General features: G+C 40.9%; 1 protein-coding gene across 1 annotated transcript in view; it reads right to left on the minus strand.

Annotated features, from left to right (window-relative positions):
• The window catches only part of srpx (sushi-repeat containing protein X-linked), a 67,592-nt gene extending 46,895 nt beyond the window's left edge, over positions 1–20,697 (minus strand). The window contains exon 1 of the mRNA XM_052014367.1: positions 20,476–20,697. Within this exon, the coding sequence (XP_051870327.1) occupies positions 20,476–20,542 (67 nt within the window). The 5' untranslated portion in view covers positions 20,543–20,697. The remainder of the gene's footprint in view (positions 1–20,475) is intronic.
• Positions 20,698–21,567: the final 870 nt, after the last annotated feature.

Here is a 21,567-nt window from a genome sequence, read left to right on the forward strand (position 1 = left end):
AATGTCAACAAAAGAGCTGGTCATTGACTTCAGGAAAGGGGGCCGTGTACATGCACCTGTCTACATCAACGGTGCTGAGGTCAAGAGGGTTGAGAGCTTCAAGTTTCTAGGAGTGAACATTACCTATAGCCTGTCCAATCACATAGATGCCATGGCCAAGAAAGCTCACCAGCACCTCTACGTCCTCAGGAGGCTAAAGAAATTCGGTATGTCCCCTGTGATACTCACCAACTTTTAACGATGCACCATAGAAAGCATCCTATCTGGATGCATCAGAGCTTAGTATGGCAACTGCTCTGCCCAGGACTGCAAGAAACTGCAGAGAGTTATGGACACAGCCCGGCGCATCACGGAAACCAGCCTCCCCTCCATGGACTCTGTCTCTACCTCTCGCTGCCTTGGTGAAGCAGCCAGCATAATCAAAGACCCCACCCACCTGGGTCATCCTCTCTTCTTTCCTCTCCCATCAGGCAGAAGATACGGGAGCCTGAGGGCACATACCACCAGGCTCAAGGACAGCTTCTACCCCACTGTGATAAGACTATTGAACGGTTCCCTTATACGATGAGATGGACTCTTGACCTCACAATCTACCTAGTTGTGACCTTGCGCCTTATTGTCTACCTGCACTGCACTTCCTCTGTAGCTGTGACGCTTTCTCTGTACTATCTCAATGCACTCTGTAATAACTCAATGCAATTGCACTGTGTAATGAATTGACTGTACGATCGGTACGCAAGACAAGTTTTTCCACTATACTTCGGTACAAGTGACAATAATAAACCAATACCAATATATGGTTCAACTCACAATCTAACCAGTGGAAGAGATTCTATATTTGACAGCAACTGTTCTACTTGATCAGTAATTTTGTTAAAAATCTACTCAATTCCTCATATACTTTTTACTGTGTTTTGTAAAATAATCTTACATTTTTAAGTATTTTTGCTCAGCTGTTCACATGCTAGCGTCTTTTTATTCCCCAAGATATTTTATTTAAGAACATACTGTGGCAACATATACTCTGTAAAGCCAGAAATGCAAAATAACTTTCTGTGCCAACTGTTTTGCCCAATGGCAATTTCTGGTTTAAATGTCTTGCACAAGACACCATCGCCACAAATAAAATACAAATTCAGTCATAACAGAGTGCTCTGGAAACCTGTTATTAGGAAGGACTAAGTTTAAGATTTCAATAATTTTGTGAACTATTTGTTCCTGTGGATTTTGAGAGTTGGTGTTAAAAATTTAACTAAATTCTTCCAACTGTAAAGGCAGTAACATTATACTGAAATAACATAGCCTGTAAACTTATCACAATATTACACACTATAATTCAGAACTGAATAAAGAATGAACTGCTATTTTGCATTATTTGTTTACTTATATTTCCTCACCCAAATATTATCCTCTACATAAGAACTTGCATGTAGGACAGGATCCCATGGACATTGCTTAAAGCACAGTTGGAATGTCAGCAAAAAGTTTTTCCTATTTGGTACTGGTATTAGTTTATTATTGTCACTTGTACCGAGGTACAGTGAAAAACGTGTCTTGCATACCATTCGTACAGGTCAATTCATTACACAGTGCATTGAGGTAGTACAAGGTTAAACAATAATAAAATACAGAGTAAAGTGTCACAGCTACAGAAAAGTGCAGTGCACGCAGAGAATAAGGAGCATGGTCATAACAAGGTAGATTGTGAGGTCAAGAGTCCATCTTATCGTATAAGGGAACCATTCAATAGTCTTATAATGGCAGGATAGAAGCTGACCTTGATCCTGATGGGAGAGGGGAGAAGACAGAATGTCCTGGGTGGGTGGGGTCTTTGGTTATGCTGGCTGCTACACCCAAGGCAGCGAGAGGTATTTCATACCCTGCTGGATTGAAAAAATGAACTAATAGTGAATTACGTATATTGGTTGATAAGATTAAAGAAATCAATAAAAAATACTCTGTTGCTCCCAATTTGGAGCTTTATAAAGAGAGAATTGAACTTCAATTGCAACACAGTTTATTATTAATATCTCCAATTGAAAATCAACTACTCAAAGCTAGGAGTCAGTTTTATATACATGGTGATAAATCTGGTTAATTTTTGGCCAACCAACTGAAAGCTGCTTCGACTAAACGTCAGATTATTGAAGTTCGTAAACGAGATGGTAATTGCATGGTGGACCAAGATCAAATTAATAAATCTTTTCAAGAATTTTATACTTCTTTATATCAATCAGAATTCCCTGAAGATTCTACATTAATGCATGAATTTTTAAGGAAATTAAAGATTCTGAAATTATCACTTAATGTATGTTTAATATTAGATGCACCCATTTCGAAGGAAGAAATAAAGCAAGCAATTTCTTCAATGAATTCGGGTAAAACACCTGGTCCTGATGGTTATACAGTTGAATTTTTTAAAATCTTTTTCTGATCTTCTTTCTCCTTGGTTATGTAAAATTTTTAAAGATGCCCTATCAGTAGGTAAATTACCACAATCCTTTTATGAGGCATCTATCTCTTTAATTCTTAAAAAGGGTAAAGATCCTACTGAATGTGCATCTTATTGACCCATCTCTTTACTGAATGTGGACTCCAAAATTTTTTCCAAAATATTGCCTTCTAGACTGGAAAAGGTACTTCCACAAATTATTTCTGACGACTAGACAGGATTTATTAAAAATCGGTATTTTCATTTTAATATTAGGAAGTTAATGAATATTGTATATACCCCCTTCATCTACAATTCCAGAATGTGTTATCTCGCTTGATGCCGAGAAGGCGTTTGATAGAGTCGAATGGGAATATTTACTTAACACGCTTGAGAAATTTAATTTTAGCCCAAATTTTATATCCGCGATTAAATTGATATATCATATACCTTTGGCTTCAATACTTACTAATAATCAGAGATCCCCCTTCTTCAGGCTTTTTCAAGGCACTAGACAGGGCTGCCCTTTAAGTCCTTTATTATTTGATATTGCCTTGGAACCCTTGGCAATTGCCTTTCGGGACTCTTCTAACATACTTGGTATTACTCATAGAAAGGGGACGCATAAGATATCACTATATGCAGATGACCTGTTACTTTATATCTCTAACCCTGAGAAATCCATTCCTGCAGCACTATCACTGCTTGCTCAGTTTAGTGTTTTCTCTGGTTATAGATTAAATCTTAATAAGAGCGAGCTTTTCTCATTAAATATGCAAGTCCCAATCTATAGGCAATTACCATTTAGATTAGTGACTGATTATTTTACTTATTTGGGTGTTAAAATTACCAAGAAGCATAAGGACTTATTCAAAGTTAACTTTTTACCCTTAATCGATCATGTTAAACAATTGCTTACTAAATGGTCCCCATTGTCTCTATCATTGATTGGTCGAATTAATGCAGTTAAGATGAATATTTTACCAGAATTTTTGTATTTATTCCAGGTGGTTCCAACCTTCATCTCGAAATCCTTTTTGATACTATTGATTCTAAAATTCTTTCATATATATATATATATATATATACACACACACATACACACACACACACACACACACACAATATAGCAGAATAAAAACCCAAGGTTAAGAAAGAAATATTTATAGAAATTAGAAAAGGATGGCAGTATGGCTTTGTCTAACTTTAGATTTTACTACTGGGCAATTAATATTAGATATTTAATTTTTTGGACACAAGATTTAGATGTAATTCAATGTCCCTGATGGGTGTATCTTGAGCATGAGTCTGCGCAAGGGTTTTCATTAGCTTCTATTTTAGGAGCCTCGCTCCCTTTTGCACTTACTAAATTGAGTAAACAAATGATTAACCCAATAACTAAACATACAATACAAATATGGTTTCAATTTCATAAATTTTTTGGTTTGAATAAACTCATTTTATCAAGTCCTATCCAATCCATTTTTTTCTTTCAACCATCCAGAATTGACTTAGCTTTTTCTTTATGGAAAACAAAGGGAATAACATACTTTCGTGATCTATTCATTGATAATTGTCTTTGTCTTTTGGACAGTTGTCTAATAAATACAATTTGTCTAGATCACATTTTTTTTCGATATTTACAGATTAGAAGTTTTAAAAGTTATTTTACCTACTTTTCTGATACCACATAAAATTGAAATTACAGAAAAACTTTAGGTTTTAATCCTTATCAGAAGGGCTTGATAGCAATAATTTATGATCTGATTATGAAAATATGTCTAGAGACACTTGATAAAATTAAGAATGAATGGGAAAATGAACTTCAGATACTTTTACCTATAGAGGCATGGAAGGAAATTCTCCAGTTAGTTAATACATCTTCAATGTGTGCTAGATATTCTTTGATACAGTTTAAGGTGGTTCACAGGACCCATATGTCTAAGGATAAGTTAGCCCGTTTTTAATCACCATATAAATCCTATATGTGACAGATGTAATTCTGGAGGTGGCTTCCCTGACACATATGTTTTGGTCCTGTCCTCTTTTGGAAGAATATTGGAAAGACATTTTTAATATTATTTCAATTGTATTGAATATTGATTTACAACCTCATCCTATTACTGCAATTTCTGGGTTACCAATGATGGATTCTGGCCATCTAGCCGCTTCAGCTTGTCGTATGATTGCATTTGTTACATTAATGACCAAGAGATCCATTCTATTTAAATGGAAGGATCCTATACCTCCTACCGCATTTCAGTGGTTTTCTCAAACTATAACGTGTTTAAACTTAGAAAAAATTAGGAGTGGTACTGTTGATCCTTTGTTTAAATTTGAGAAAATTTGGAGTCCATTTATTCACTATTTCCATATGACGTAAGCAGACCTTTTTCAAATCCCTTTCAATAACCTCTTATTTGAACACAGAGAAGCGGAGCTAACGACATAATAATGTTTTTTTTAAACAGATGAAATAATTTTTTTTGAAGTTCTTGGTTTGCTTTTGTTTATTATAATTTTTTTTTAATTTTGGGGTTTTCTTTTCATATAATCAAATTTCTTTTCAAATTCTTTTGTATCATGTTCACTTAGTAAGAGATTGGGAGGTTCAGATAATGTATTTTACTCCCTGTGTTTATATATGTCAACTGTTATTATTGTAATCCCGATCTCTTTGCACCATGTGTATAATCACTATTGCTATGTGTATTAATTTGAAATTTAATAAAAAGATTGACAAAGAAAGAAAAGGCAGCGAGAGGTATAGACAGAGTCCATGAAGGGGAAGCTGGTTTCCATGATGCACTGGGCTGTGTCCACAACTCTCTGCAGTTTCTTGCGGTCCTGAGCAGTGCAGTTGCCGTACCAAGCCACGATGCATCCAGATAGGATGCTTTCTATGGTGCATCGATAAAAGTTGGCGAGTGTCAAAGGGGACATGTCAAATTTCTTCAGCCTCCTGAGGAAGTACAGGCACTGGTGAGTTTTCTGGGCCATGGTGTCTACATGGTTGGACGAGGACATGCTAGGAGGATGTTCACTCCTAGGAACTTGAAGCTCTCAACCCTCTCAACCTCAGCACCATTGATGTAGACAGGTGCATGTACACTGCCCCCTTTCCTGAAGTCAATGATCAACTCTTTTGTTTTGCTGACATTGAGGGAAAGGTGGTTGTCATGACACCATGTCACTAAGCTCTCTATCTCCTTCCTGTACTCCGACTCATCGTTATTTGAGACACAGCCCACTACGGTGGTATCATCTGCAAACTTGTAGATGGAGTTAGAGCAGAATATGGCCACACAGTCATGAGTGTATAGGGAGCAGAGTAGAGGGCTGAGGATGCAGCCTTGTGGGGCACCAGTGTTGAGAATAATCGTGCTGGAGGTGTTGCTGCCTATCCTCACTGATTGCGGTCTGTTGGTCAGAAAGTCAAGGATCCAGTTGCAGAGGGAGATGTTGAGTCCCAGGTCTCGGAGTTTGGTGATGATTCTCTTCCAGTTTGCCCAATCAGGAAATTCCTAGAACTGGTAAACTCAAGAGGAACTGTTATCAGGTGAGCCTTGGTCAACCCTGCAATAAATTACTTGTTTTATGTTGTCATATTACCATCTCCTACTTAACTGGTGAATAACCAGTAAATATGACAGATGAGTTGAAAATGGTTGACAGTTTGGAAACTGTAAAATTAAAAATAACAACAGCATAAATTGGCTTAAACTTAAGAGATTGGTTCCAGAATTACTTATATGCATTCTGTTAAGCCAAATTGGACCAAAACTTATTTGTAGTTCCAAACGAGCATTGCTCATCTTACCACAGCAATTAAAATAAAATATACAGCTCATGTAACTGTAGAATGTACAATTCAATTTGGGTATACAAATGTTATCACTTGCTTTCTACTCTAAGTATTCTTCAACAACAAAAAAAATCTATGCATGTAGGGAGAGTGTTATCACCTTCAGGTGTTAATGGAATTATGGAATTGGCTTAAGTCAATGTCTTGCTGCTCAGTTTAAAAATGACTGTCATTCTATATCTAATGGGAAACTGCATTACAATGGCAGCAACTCGTACAGATAATCAGACTACACCGAGTGAAATGTTGGGAAGTTGAGAAAGTTATGCACAAGGACATGGACAGGGAGATGGACATTATTCTAAGGCTGCATAATGTGTGCAAATTGTCTTTGGATTTTCAATAACAAGTGTGTTTCAAGAAGTGTTTAATTGGCCATAAAGTACTTAGAGACCAAGACAAAAGCAAGCTTTACTTTATGGAATGGAAGCAGTTTAGGCATTTAGAGAACATGTGCAAACTAAAACATTTCTTTTGACAACTGGAGGACTATACCATCAAAGTCAATGCACTGAGTGTAAAGTGCTATTAAATGCAAAAACAACAAATTATATTTATCATACATCTTTAATATCAAGAAACCCCAACAGCCTGAAGGGAAAATAAATACAAAACAGAATAGTTGTAATCTGCCAAAATCCCCTGGAGACTGGTGAGGAAGAGGTTAGGAAAACCTCAAATCTAACATCACTATTCAAGAAGAATCGCAGAATGCAAGGACTTACAAACATGTTAGCCTAACATTGGTCATTGCAAAATTTATTACTGAGATAATAAATGGGACATTTAGAAAATCATAAGTCAATTAAGCAGTCAAATTGGTCTTAGGAAAGGAAACTCACGTTTGACAAATTTGTGAAGGATCTTTGAGAATGTAACAAATAGGATGGATAAAGGGGAACTAATAGATGTAGTGTAATTGGATTTCCAGAAGGCATTTGATAAGGTGCCACACAAAAGTTTACTGTGCAAGAGTGCACAGAGTTAGGTTAATAATTTGGAGTTGACAGAGAAGTTGTCAACCAACAGAACTGAATAGGAATAAATAGGTTATTTTCAGAGTTGCAATTAGTAAACAGTGGGGTGCCATTGGGATCAGTGCTGGGGCCTCAACAATTAATAAACTACATCGGTGATCTGGATGAAGGGATGAAGTTAATTGTATCAAATTTGCCAATGATATAAAAATAAGCAAGTTAGCAAATTGTGAGGACAACTGCCAAGGGATGGAGATAGGTTAAGTGAGTCAGCAAGGAGTTGGCAGATGGAGTTTAGTGTCATCGTAGAGTTGTACAGCATGGAAACAGGCCCTTCAGCCTGACTCATCCACGCTGACCAAGATGCCCAAATACACTAATCCCATTTTCCTGCATTTGGCCCATATCCTCTATAAGGTCAGCCATCAGCCTCATAACTAATGCCCTCCTCTCCAGGCAACATCCTGGCAAATGTCTTCTGCACTCTTTCTAGCGCCACCACATCCTTTCTAATAGTGTGACCAGAACTGTACACAATATTCCAAGTGTGGCCTAACCAATGTCTTATACAGCGACAACATGTCCCAACTCTTATATTCAGTACCCCTGCTTATGAAGGCAAGCAATCTAAACACCTTCTTCACTACCCTATCCACCTGTGTCACCATTTCCAGGGAGTTATGAACTTGCACCCAAAGGCCCCACTGTATATCAATGCTTCCAAAGTCCTTGCCATTTACTCTATATGTCCGGCCAGTATTAGACAGCCCATAAAGCATCACCTTGCACTTTCCTGGATTAAATTCCATCTGCCACTGCTCTGCCCAACTTTCCAGCTGATCTATGTCCCTCTGTATCCTTTGGCAACCATCCTCACTATCTAAAACTTCACTAATCTCCATGTCATCAGCAAACTTACTTATCAGACTGCAGACCTTCTCGTCCAAGTCATTTATATATATGGCAAACAACAACGGTCCCAACTCCGTGGTAACCATTGGTTATAGACTTCCAGTCAGAAGAACAATTCTCCACCACCCTTTGTCTCCTATCATCAAGCCAATTTTCAATCTAGTTTGTCAAAACACCCTGGACCCCATGCATCCTAACTTTCTGGACCAGCCTACCTTTCAGGACTTTGTCAAAGGCTTTGCTAAAATCCATGTACTCCATGTCTACTGCTTTGCCTTCATCAATTTTCTCAGTAACCTCCTCAAAAAAGAAAATTCAATCCAATTTGTGAGGCAAGATTTCCCATGAATTCCCATAATGACTCCTACTAATCAGTCCCGACCTTTCCAAGCAATCATAAACCCCAATTCCCAAGGACTTTTTCCAATAGTTTTCCAAATAGTGACGCAAGGCTCATTGACCTGTAGTTTCCCAGCTTATCCCTACCACCCTTCTTGGACATGGGAATGACACTAGCTGCCCTCCAGTCTTCTGGAACCTCGCCTATGGTTAGCAATTATGCAAAAATCTCCACCAGAGCATCAGCATCTCCTCCCTTAATACCCATAACACCCTGGGACAGATTTCATCAGGTCCTGGGGATTTGTCCATATCTCTAACACTTCCCATACTTGATACACACATGCTCCAGACTTTCAGCATACACCTCCCTTAACTCTCCATCCATCTCCCCGGTGAATACTGATGCAAAGTATTAATTCAGGACACCAAACATATCTCCTGGCTCCACACAAAGACTTTTGTCCTTAGGGGACTTACTCTTTCCCTAGCTACCCTTTTGCTTCTAAAATACTTATAAATGGTTTTGGAATTCTCTTTAATTCTGTTGGCCAGGAGCACTTCATGTCCCTTTTGTTGCCCTCCTGTTTTCTTAATGTGGGAAAAAGTGAAGTTATCCACTTTGGAAGGAAGAATTAAAAAGTAATTTTTTTTTAAAATGGAGTGACACTACAAAATGTTTTGTTACACAAGAATCTGGGACATTTAGTCATGAAACCCAAAATGTTAGCCTACAGGTACAGCATTCAGGAAGGCGAATAACATGTTGGCTTTTATTCCAAGGGGTATAGAGTAAACAATAGGGAAATTTTGGTGCAATTTTGCAGGGCTCTGGTGAGGCAACACCAGGAGAATTGAATACAGTTGTGGTCTCCATATTTAAGGAAAGTGCTTGGATTGGAGGTTCTGCAGGAAAGATTCTCTGGATTGATTCCTGGGACAAATGGGTTAATGTATGAAGGTTGAGCAGGTTGGGCTGATACTCACTGAAGTATTGAAGAATAGGAAGTGATCTTATTGAAACACAATGCACTGAGGGAGATTGACAGGGTGGGTGTTGAGAGGATATTTCCCCTTAATGAGATCTGGAACTGGAAGACAGTTTCAGAATCAGGGGTTGCCCATTTCAGATGGAGACAGAGACAAATTTCTTCTCTCAGAGGGTCATGAATCATTGGAATTCTCTAGCCCAGAAAGCTGTCATTGAATGTTTGCAAGCAGTTCAAAGGGAACAGAGAGAGACTGAGAAAGTAGTGGTGAGTCAAATTATGAGTGAGCGATAGATTAGTCATGATTTTACAGAATAGAGGAAGTATTGCATGGATTTTGAAAGCTCACACATGACAGCAGATGACAACTCTGGGTGTTCCGCAGCATGTAGTAGCTTCTGCCAGTAATACAGAGATAATCCAAGTAACTAATCCTGATCACAATGCTGGATTTAGATCATTTTCATTCATACAAAATGCACGTAAAGAACTGAAGTACAGAAATGGACAGATCAAGAGCATCCCAAGCTATTCCCTTAGCTGGAGTGACTTCAGCCATGCTCATTAAGGTTTTGTTCCCCAAAGCCCCACCAACGTGAAACTAGTAGCTGCCCAGATGAACAAGAAGTTGCATATTCTAGCAAAGGTTAGATTTCAAAGTTTTATTCCAAATTTTATCAAATAAAAATGAGGTTGTCACATGGAATGTAATTCTGATTAAAACTGATTTTTGTTAACATCAACATATTCCATTTTTTTATTGAAATACAATGTATACACCTTGCATCACAAATGCATGCTTTTTTTCTTAAAATGGAAATATTATTTGTGGAGGGATAACCTTTAATATGCTTTAATAAACTTACAATTTAAGTAAATCAAATGGAGATACTGTATGCCAGAGTTCAGTACGTGCAATTAACAGGTCTTATTCTCTCAGAAACTGCAGCTCTGACATTGAGATTAAAATGACTGGGAAAAGATCAGCACTTATTACATTGTGGAATTGGCAGCAACACATGGAGTAGACATATGCACAAAGAAAAAAACAGACACCTAGTGATTCCCTGCTGCTCCAAAGGGTGGGTTGTTTATCAAAGAATCACTAAGCAGCAGCAACACCACAGGCACCGAGTTGCCAGCTCTCTGCAAGAGTAATGCAGCCAATGCCAATCTCCAACACGCTCTCCTTAACCTTCCCAATCCGTTCAAGTACTTATGCAATTTCTATTTGAACCTCTCTCTAACACCGTCTCAGGCAATACATTCCAGATGCTAACCACCCGTGACGTAAAATGTTCCTCATCATGTTACCTTTGGATTTTTTTTTGCCAATTGCCCCGAATCTGGGTTCTCCAGCCATCCACCGTGGAGCAGTTTCTCCACTCTGCCTAGATTTTAAGGAATGCATGCTCTTGCCAACATGCCCACTGCCCCAATCTCACTACCTTACCCTTAACTCTCTCCATTCCCCTATCGTCTCTGAATCTCCTCTCTTTCAGTGTCCCACCCACCCTCAATACCCCTCCTTCCATTCTCTCTCTGGCATCCTGCTCCTGGAACCCTTTTCCCCCTCCTTCAGCTGACCTTCCTCTCTGCATCTTTTCTTCCCCTATACGTCCTACTCAACCCCACTAAGTTCTCCGCACACCATCCAGCATCAAGTAAAACTGCAGGGAAACAACAGTCATTCAACATGGATTGAAATCTCAAGTTTCAGCTGGCCACCCAATAGTGCACGAGGCCAGCCTTGTGATTTCTTCTGTGAACCTGGGGACCACACTGCCCAAGGTCTGTGGTCTGGCAGGAATCACAACCTTTAAAACCTTGTTTACTTTTGGGCTACTCAATCCCTACTGTCCAAGGCAGGCAGCATGCAGTGTCCCATTCTGGAGTGGGTGGTTTAGTGAATCCTGGAGTATCTTCCAATGGGGAAGTATTAGTTCTCACTCTAGGGAGTGTGCAGCTCACTCTTCTTAGCTCGTCCACTTCTCGTCATAATGGAGAAGATCCAACAAGCCATTGGTAATCAGGACAATTATGAATATTTCACAGCTGACAAGATCATCAACAGCCCAAGACCTGTCCCAGTGAGAGGCAAGGGACATGAAAATCAAGGAAAAAGGGGCAGTCAGCATTTAACAGAAGGAACACTTCAATTGTGACTCTGAGGCTTGACTCCATCCACAGCAAATTACGTACCTAGTCCATCCTCACCCCAACAGACAAGAAGTCAAGGACCATATGTCGACTGAAAAACAAGGCCTAGGGAGCAGATGATATCCCTGAAGTTCCAAAAACTTGCTGGAGAGAAATTTCAGTCACAATCTCAGTAAGAGTAATATGCCAAAGAAAACAATTTTCATCTTCAAGAAATGTGACAAATTCAATTACCACAACTGCAGGGGGGGTGGGGGTCTCCCTGCTGTTACAGAAGAAGTCATCAACAGGTTCTCCTCCTCTTCCTCATGGCTGAAGAGTCAAAGGCAGAGATGTACAGCACAGAAACAGGCCCTTCGGCCCACCGAGTCCATGGCTGCCATCGTACCTGTCTACGCTAATCCCATTTACCCACATTTGCTCCACAGCCTTCCAAATGTTGATGATTCAAGTAATTTCCCAAATGCTAAATGTCATGAGAGTGTCTGCTTCGACCACCTCTTCAAGCAACACACCCTAGACTCCAACCTCCCCATTAAAAAAAAACTTACTCACTTTAAACCCATGCATTCTGTTTTATGACAGCCCTACCACAGGAAAAAGACTTTTACTATTTACCCGATCTATCCCCTCAATTTTACACACTGGCATCAGGTCACCCTCCTCTCCAGAATTGCATACAATACTCCAAGTGTGGCCTAACCACAGTCTTATAAAGTTGTAACGTGATGTCCTAGTTCTTGCATTCTACGTCCTTTTCACCACTTTACCCACTTGTGCAGCTACTTTCAGGGATTAAATGACTTGCACCCCAAAGTCCCTCTGTTCATCAACACTCTCTAGGTCCTTACCATTTACTGTGTACATTCTACCCTTGTTGTCTTTCCAAAGTGCATCATCTCCCATTTGTCACAATTAAATTTAATTTGCCTTTGCTCTGCCCAACTGTTCAGTGATCTATATCTATATAGGTTAAGCAACTTTCCTACTATCTACAACACAACCAATTTTCATATCATCTGCAAACTTACTAATAATAGAGACATACAGCACAGAAACAGGCTCTTCAGCCCAACTGACCCATATCCCTCTAAACACTGCCTATTCATGTTTATGTCCAAATGAGCTTTAAAGGTTGTATTGTGCCCACCTCCACCACTTCCTCTGGCAGCTTGTTTCATATACCCACCACTCCCTCTGTGGAAAAACCTGTCCCTCGGGTCGTCTTTAAATCATTCCTCTCCCACCTTAAACTTGTGCACTTCAGCTTTATACTCCCCTGCCCTGGGAAAAGGACTGTGACCGTCCAGTGGTCCTAATGTTCCTACCTTCACATCTATGTCATTAATGTATATCACAAATATCAAGGGTCCCAACACCGACCTTTGTGATACAAAAATCAGGAAAGCAACCCTCCACCACCAGCATTTGCCTCCTATTTTGGATCCAATTTGCCAACCTGCCCTGGATCCCATGGAGTCTTTAGAGCAGCCTACCATGTGGGACCTTGCCAAATCCATGCAGACTACATGAGCTGTTATCTCTTTATCAACAATTAGCTCCTCAAAAAAGTCAATCAAATTTGTGAAACAGGATTTTCCATCAGCAAAACCACACTGATTATCCTACATCAATCTCTGCTTTTACAAGTAAAGATGAACGCTGTCCCTTAAAATTTTTTTCAGTAGTTTCCCTACCAGTGACCTTAAGCTCACTGGCCTGTAGTTACCTGCCTTATCTCTGCCACCCTTTTTAAATAAAGGGACAACATTAGTTATCTCCCAATCACCCATGGCTAACAGAGAGCCCCAGCAATCTCTTCCCTTACCTCCCATAACGGCCTGGGAATAAACCACATTAGGCCCTGGGGATTTATCCACCTTAATGTTTCCTGAGACATTCAGCAGCTCCTTCCTAATGGTAACATGCTCCAGAACATCATCATCCATCGCCCTGAACTCTTCCTTTCCTACGTCCTTCTCCTTAGATGAGAAGTATGCATGTAGGACAACATCCAGCTCCATACAGAGATTGCATCTTTGGTTCCTCAGGGGACCTACTCTTTCCCTGGTTAGTTTCTTCTTAATATACTTATAGAATGCCTGGGGATTCTCCTTAATCTTGTCTGCCAATGATATTTAGAACACAGGTCAGTACAACACAGAAACAGGCCCTATGGCCCACATGTCTGTGTTGACCATGATGCCAATTTAAATTGCACATCTGCCTGCACATGGTCCATATCCCTCGACCCTCTGCCTGTTCACGTGCCTATCTGAATGTCTCTTAAATGCTGCCGTCTTATCTGCTCCCACCATCGTACCTTTTTGGCCTAATTTCCTTCTTAAGTACCTCCTATACTTTCTATATTCCTCATGGGATATAGAGAGCACACCTGTCAAATATTTCCATTTTTTTCTTTATCAACTCCTCATTATCCAGGGTTCCCTAATCTTGCCGTCCTTGCCTTTCACCTTCATGAGAAGAGATGCTCCCCAAAATGCAAATTGGATAATGCCCAACTGCAGGCACAATGGGCATGGCCTTCACCAAGTGACAACACTAGAAGAAATGCAGGTAGCAGCATCACTATACAGTGCCTTCTTTTACCTTGAAGTCTTTGACTGCATCAAGAGGGACTGTGGAGCACTGTTGTCAGAACCTAAATTCAGAAATTTGTCTCCTTCCTATGAATGAGACACTATGGCATGCAATCTGGACCACATGGTCTATGCCCCAGAGTTATGAAAGGGGCAGTTGAAGAGACTGTGGAGGCATTAGTAGTGGTCTTTCAAGAATCACTGGGGTTGGGTAAAGTCCCTGAGGACAGAAAAACGCAAATGTGACATCGCTGTTTAAGAAGGGGGGGGGGGGGGGTAGGCAAAAGACAGGAAATTATAGGCCGGTTAGCCTGATCTCAGTGGTTGGTAAGATTTTAGAGTCCATTATTAAGCATGAAATTTTAGAGTACATGAAGTCCCCGGGTTACGAATGAGTTCCGTTTTTGAGACAGTTCTTAACCCGACTTTGTATGCAACTCAGAACAGTGTCCGCGCACGCGCACTTGGGCCGGGGATCGTAGCCGCACATGGCCCCAGCCGCACATAGGCACTTGGCCTGGGGTTCCCCAGCTGCATATGCGCACTTGGCCCAGGGTTGAGCCAAAGAAGGTGTACCGCCGCCGTGGTAGGATCAGGGGCCGGGCCCGCTTACAAACTGACCATAAAGGTCAGTTCGTAAGTACGGGCGCTTGTAAGTCGGGGACTTCCTGTACTTGAAAGTATATGATAAAATAGGGCGAAATTGGTATGGTTTCATTAAGGGGAGATCTTGCCTGACAAATTTGTTAGACCTCTCAGAGGAGGTAACAACGGAGAGTCAGTAGAAGTTATTTACTTGGAGTTTCAGAAGTCCTTTGAGAAGATGCCGCATTCGAGGATGCTAAACAAAATAAGAGCCCATGTCATTAGAGGGAAAGTACTAGCAAGGCTAGAAGATTGGCTGACTTGCAGAAGTCAGAGAGTAGGGATAAAGTGGTCTTTTCAGGATGGCTGCTGGTGACTAGTGAAGTTCTGCAGGGGTCAGTGTTGGGACAGCAACTTTTCACTTTGTACATTAATGATCTAGATGAAGGAACTGACAGCATTTCGGCCAGGTTTGCAGATAATACCTAGATAAGTGGAGGTACAGGTAATGTCACGGAGGCAGAAGTCTGCAGAAGGACTTGGACAGGTTGAGATAGTGGGCAAAGAAGTGGCAGATGGAATACAGCATAGGGAAGTGTGGGGTTATGCACTTTGGTAGGAAGAATAAAGGTGCAGACTATTTTCTAAACAGAGAGAGAACTCAGAAATTGGAGGTGCAAAGGGACTTGGTAGTCCTAGTTTAGGATTCCCTTAAGGTTAACTTGCAGGTTGAGGCAGTAGTTAAGAAGGCAAATGCAATGTTAGCACCCATTTCGAGGAGACTAGAACATACAAGCAACAGTGTACTGCTGAGGCTTTATAAGGCATTGGTCAGACTGCATTTGGAATGCTGTGAGCAGTTTTGGGCCCCATATCTAAGGGAAGATGTGCTGGCATTAGAGAGGGTCCAGAGGAGGTTCACAAGAATTATCCCGGGAATGAAAGGCTTAACCTATGAGGAGCATTTGATGTTTCTGGGCTTGTACTCGATGGAGTTTACAGGATTGGGCGGGGGGGGGGGGGGGGGCGGTGGGAATCTCATTGAAACCCACTGGATACTGAAAGGCCCGGATAGAGTGGATGTGTAGAGGATGTGCAGCCTCAGAATAAAGGGACGCCCTTTTGAAACTGAGATGAGGAGGAATTTCTTCAGCCAGAGGATGGTGAATCTGTGGAACTTGTTGCCAGAGAGAGCTGTGGAGGCCAAGTCATTGGGTGTATTTAAGACAGATATCGATAGGTTGTTGATTAATAAGGGGGTTAAGAGCTACAGGGAGAAATGGGTTGAAAAAAAAAATTCGCCATAATTGAATGGCAGAGCAGACTCAATGGGCTGAATGGCCTAATTCTGCTCCTACGTCCTGTGGTCAATCTCTGATTTTAACCAACAGGTCCACAAGAGATCCGATCTCAGGGCAGACCAGTGTCAAGCAAGGCTCTGATATTGCCCCAAAGCTTTTCTTAACCTTTCTCATTCCAATAGGACACTTCACCTCCAAAGAACCTCCTGCTGGAGTGGAGCTAATCTCCAGCACATACAGGAAGCTGTAGAACCTGCATCACCTCCACTCCAGAACCAAGGTCACTCCCTCAGAAGTCAAGCTAGAGCACACAGATGACATATGAATGCACATCTTAGGACATCAAATGAGACTAGAACTAGGCGACATAGCATCAAGATTTGGGGAGTAGATTTAGGATGGAGATGAAGAGGAACTGTTTTTCCCAGAGAGTAGTGAATCTGTGGAATTCTCTGCCCAAGGAAGCAGTAGAGGCTACCCCATTAAGTACATTTAAGGCCCAGTTAGATAGATTTTTGTATAGCAAGGGAATAAGGGTTATGGGGAAAAGGGAGGTAGGTGGATCTGAGTCCACGGCCAGATCAGCCGTGATCTTATTGAATGGTGGAGCAGGCTCAAGGGGCCAGATGGCCTACTCCTGCTTCTATTTCTTATATTCTTATACTCCACATCATTTTTAGTTCATTTACTGAAGTGTATGAGAGAATGGGCCATCTACTAAATTTCCACAAAACAAAGGCCCTCTATCAACTTTCACCACAGTCTTTAGATTCCAAATATGCATCTCAAAACTAAAAGAAATGGAGTGGTGAAAATTATCCTTGACCCCAAGAGCCTATAATGTGACACTTTATCAAACACTTGTTTAGCACACATTATCAATATTCTCCATACACTCAAATCAGGTTAAATTAAACAATTTCCTTTGTAAATCTTCAGTAGTTTTCATGAATTAATCCATTCTCATTAAGTATCAGTTTCTAAATCTTTCCCCTCCCCCCACCCTCACACCCCCAGGCTGAAGTGACCAGCCTGTACTTACTGGGTTTATACTTAATCCCTTTTTTAAAAAAAATTCTGTAATCTCCTCTAGAAATCAGAGAACTGACAAGAACTTACCTACAAACTATGCTCATGTTTGAAAAGCTGAGAATATTACACTTTGTGGCATGAACTGTAAGAACACAGTTAAAAGTCACCAAGTCATAACTACTGCTTCTGAGATGATTTAAGATAACTTCTGCAGATAATCCATGTTTCAGAAGTCATCATTACTGCTTAGCAACCTCACTGTCTCCATAAATAATTTTACAAAGTATTGTAATACTCTAAAACTATTTTAAGGATTAAAATTATTTTTGTTTAATCATCAACTTCATGTATTTCCAATCTTAATTTCATTCTCCATAATAGTTGTGGAGTTTTACATTCTGATTCACTGTTTGTCAGAAGTATTGATGTGACTGGCTAATCAGCCAGCTTGGTGACATTTCATTGCTGGACTCTGGGATCCCAATGAACTGACACTACTGAGCAGGGCACAGTAGTGTAGCGGTTAGCACAATGCTATTACAGCGCCAGCGACCCAGGTTCAATTCCCGCTGCTGTCTGTAAGGAGTTTGTACGTTCTCCCTGTGTCTGCATGGGTTTCCTCCGAGTGCTGCGGTTTCCTCCGAGTGCTGCGGTTTCCTCCCGCATTCCAAAGATATATGGGTTAGGAAGTTGAGGGCATGCTATATTGGCGCTGGAAGAGTGGCAACACTTGCGGGCTGCCCCCAGAACACTCTACGCAAAAAAAAGTGCATTTCACTGTGTGTTTCGATGTGCATGTGACTAATAAAGGTCTTATCTTGATGTCAACCTATAGTGGGAAATTGAGAGTCCATGTCATAGAGATCGCTATATTGTTGCAGGCACCCTCATTTGAAATTGGCACAGGGCACTACCACTTTGCAGTTGCCCACAAAATCCTGGCCTGTTGGCAATTTCTGAAAAATGTTCTAATCTCACCTAAATTGCATATCATGGACTCCACCATTGCAATGCCTGTAAGAAAATACTTTAAATCAATTTGGTAATATAAAAACAAAACACCAGAACTAAACAGGTAATAAATAAAAACTGAATAGCAGCACCTGAAGCTCAACACTGAGCAGTACATGGCACCCAACTTGAATGACACCAACTAAAATAAACATTGTGGCTGACAAACCAGCTACAATTTGCACTGCAGTGATTTGCCAATGATTCCACGACAATCTCTCACAAACCACATCCTGTACTGTCCAGAAGGGCAAAAGGCATAAGAAAAACAACAAGGATGCCATTGCCGAGCTGAAGTCCTGTTCATTTCTATGAGCACCATGGGAGCATCTTCAACACATGAACTGCTGCTATCCAAGGCAGAGGGCCACCATCACTTTTTAAATGCTGGTCTTGCCAATATATACACACCACAGGAATGATTAACAAACAAAAGTGTTAAGCTATATCAGGGGTATACAGCTTTAGGAAATACCAAGTTATAATATTCTATGGTATTTAAATGGTGGATGTGCTCACTTTCCAACACTGTCATAGCTAATAGCATGGAAAGGGCCTCATTCTTTGTTTTGGACATAAAACAAATTTCTGATATACCATATACTCCTGAAACATGTAAAGTTCATCTTCACCCTGAATGACCAGATTTCCTTGTGGAGCCAAGAGACATCATCTTAAATTGGCAGACTTAAGAAGCAGTTTATTTTTGTGCCAACTTGTTCTCCTGAAAAAAATATTCCAATTACAAGACAGGATCCCATTTCAGTTAAAGCATGTAACTTAACCCGAGGAGCCAGCTGCCTGTTCCAACTTGCCACCAACGGCAATACAACATTATAGGAAATTAAACCAAACCACCAGTGTATATGACACAATAGTTTTTGGGTGTACAGTTTTCAGAAAAAAAATTTGGAGTCTGTTATTTAAAACAAAATATTGGTCACAGCATGTGGGTGATTCTGACCATTCCTGGTTGAAGAGACTGAGACATTACCATCTTTGCCTTGTACCACCATCCCTTTTTCACAGATGTTCACTCTTTCTTTCCCCCCCCCCCCTCTTTTTCTGTCACTGTGTTTGCTCAAAACCTATTGCATCCATAGCATTTTCCAATTCTGATGGAAGGTTACAGACCTGAAATGTAAACATCACGAAAGTAAAAGCAGTAGTCAAAAACTGTTAACAATGCCTTTACAATGATAAGGGTGGAAGTTACGTTTTAAGCTCCAGTGAATGTGGCCAACGTGGCCGAAAGCTTTACCATAAATGATGAGGTGAAGGTTTGAGTCACAGCACTGAACAACGCTGGAGCATGCGGTGATACTTGAAGTCACCACCACCAAGGGTTCTGTAGTGAGGCTGAGCACTGTATTCACTATGCGGGCTACAGGGTGCAAGGGTAGTGAACTGAACCTAATGAGATTTAGACGAACAGCGAAGTGTAACTTCTCCAGTAGCAACGGCCATTAATGTGCTCATTTTTAAATGATTTGGCGCACCCTACAATAAAAACCTATGCGCGGGTATGTGTGCCTCCTCACCCCACTTCAATGTTTGTTTTCAGTCTATATTTGTACAGTGGGCTGCAAATCCAAACCACAGTTATGTAACCCGAATTATTTCTGCAGCAAGAACGTGTGGGCAGATGCTCGGGAACTGGGATGAATTGGCTGCAGCGGGTGCCCGCGACCCTGCCGGGATCTGCACGCACGGCGGCGGCGACGGCGGCGGCGGCAGCTGCCACTCAGCGCGCCGCCGAGCACCGGGGACGCCCGCGAGTCCCCGGGCGACAGGTTCCGCGGGTTCCCACTCCTGCACACCATTCATAACTTTCGCTCGTTTCAACTGACAATTGTCTCGCTTTCTCTCAAATTCCTCCTGAGACCTGGTTCAAAATGCATTTCTTCAGAATCCTCTAGCCCAAGACATTAGGACGCGTAAAACTGTGCAACAAGCAACAATTTACAGCTATTCAAAGTCGTTCGCCCCACCCCCGGCCCGCTAATAAAATCAACACTCCAATAAAACATCCATTTCCATTTACTCACCGTAAAGTGGATGGGATTTTAGAACTAATTTTCCTCTTTAAAGCTTCCCAACTCTTAAAACACACGCACACATATCCACAATCAGCCCTGGAAACATAATCCAACCCCACTTTTGTGCAGGAAGCAGTTCGGCGAAGAACTAAACGCGACGGACCCTGTCCTCAACAAGAAACAAAAAGTTGTAAAAAAAAATCTGCAGCTCACAAAAGTTCACATCTCACATACCTGCGTCTGCCTCCGCTGTAAGAATGCACAGAGCGGACAGAAAAATGTATTTGGTATGAATGTCCATTCTGGGCTCTGGTAGTTCCTTTCCAACGTTTACGTTTTAAAAGAAAGTTTACATTAAAACTACTGCGAGTAAACGCCGCCTTTACCGGAAACCGCTTCCCGAATCAAGGCACAGTTGTCCACAGCTACCTGATTGCAGCTGAAAGTCTAGGCGCTGTACCCAGCTGCTCAAAAAGCTACAGCGATCGTGTGCAATGGGATGCTGGAATGGCAAACGCCACAACAACGTGTTTGGAATACGTTTCTGAATTTTACTAGAATATAATGTTTTGAATGGAAGGATTCAATTCATTGCAGAAATTAACACTGGGGACTTACAGTAGCAAACTTAAAACAAACACAATTAAAGCTATGACCAAAACAATTTTGCATTTTTATAATAATCTCTGCGCAATATTTTGAGAAGCCCCTGGTGTAACAACTTGGGATGACAAACACTGACACCTCTCCACATGAAACTACTTGTGTATTAAAAAATGAATTACTTTTTAAAGCTGTATTACACTTTTGAAACCAAATCAATTGTACATCTAAATATAAGGAGATACATTGTCTAATTTTCTATATTGCAAGAAAGAAAGTGTGCACAGAAATATAGTAATATTTCTAATTTATTGCAATTAATCACTAAAGGCAGGCAGGGTAGTGTAGCAGTTAGCATAACGCTATTACAGCGCCAGCGACCCAGGTTCAATTCCCGCCACTGTCTGTAAGGAGCTTGTATGTTCTCCCCGTGTCTGCATGGGTTTCCTCCAGGTGCTCCAGTTTCCTCCCGCATTCCAAAGACGTATGGGTTAGGAAGTTGTGGGCATGCTATGTTAGCGCTGGAAGTGTGGCGACACTTGCGGGCTGCCCCAGAACACACTACGCAAAAGATGTATTTTACTGTGCGTTTCGATGTACATGTGACTAATAAAGATATCTATCTAAAACATTTTTGACAAATATCACAAGAAGTCTTGATCATGGTGACCCAATGCTTCAAGATTGAGTTTATTGTCATATGCACAAGTACATGTATGCACA

This window comes from Pristis pectinata, chromosome 4, assembly GCF_009764475.1.
Source record: "Pristis pectinata isolate sPriPec2 chromosome 4, sPriPec2.1.pri, whole genome shotgun sequence".
Taxonomy (NCBI): Eukaryota; Metazoa; Chordata; class Chondrichthyes; order Rhinopristiformes; family Pristidae; genus Pristis; species Pristis pectinata.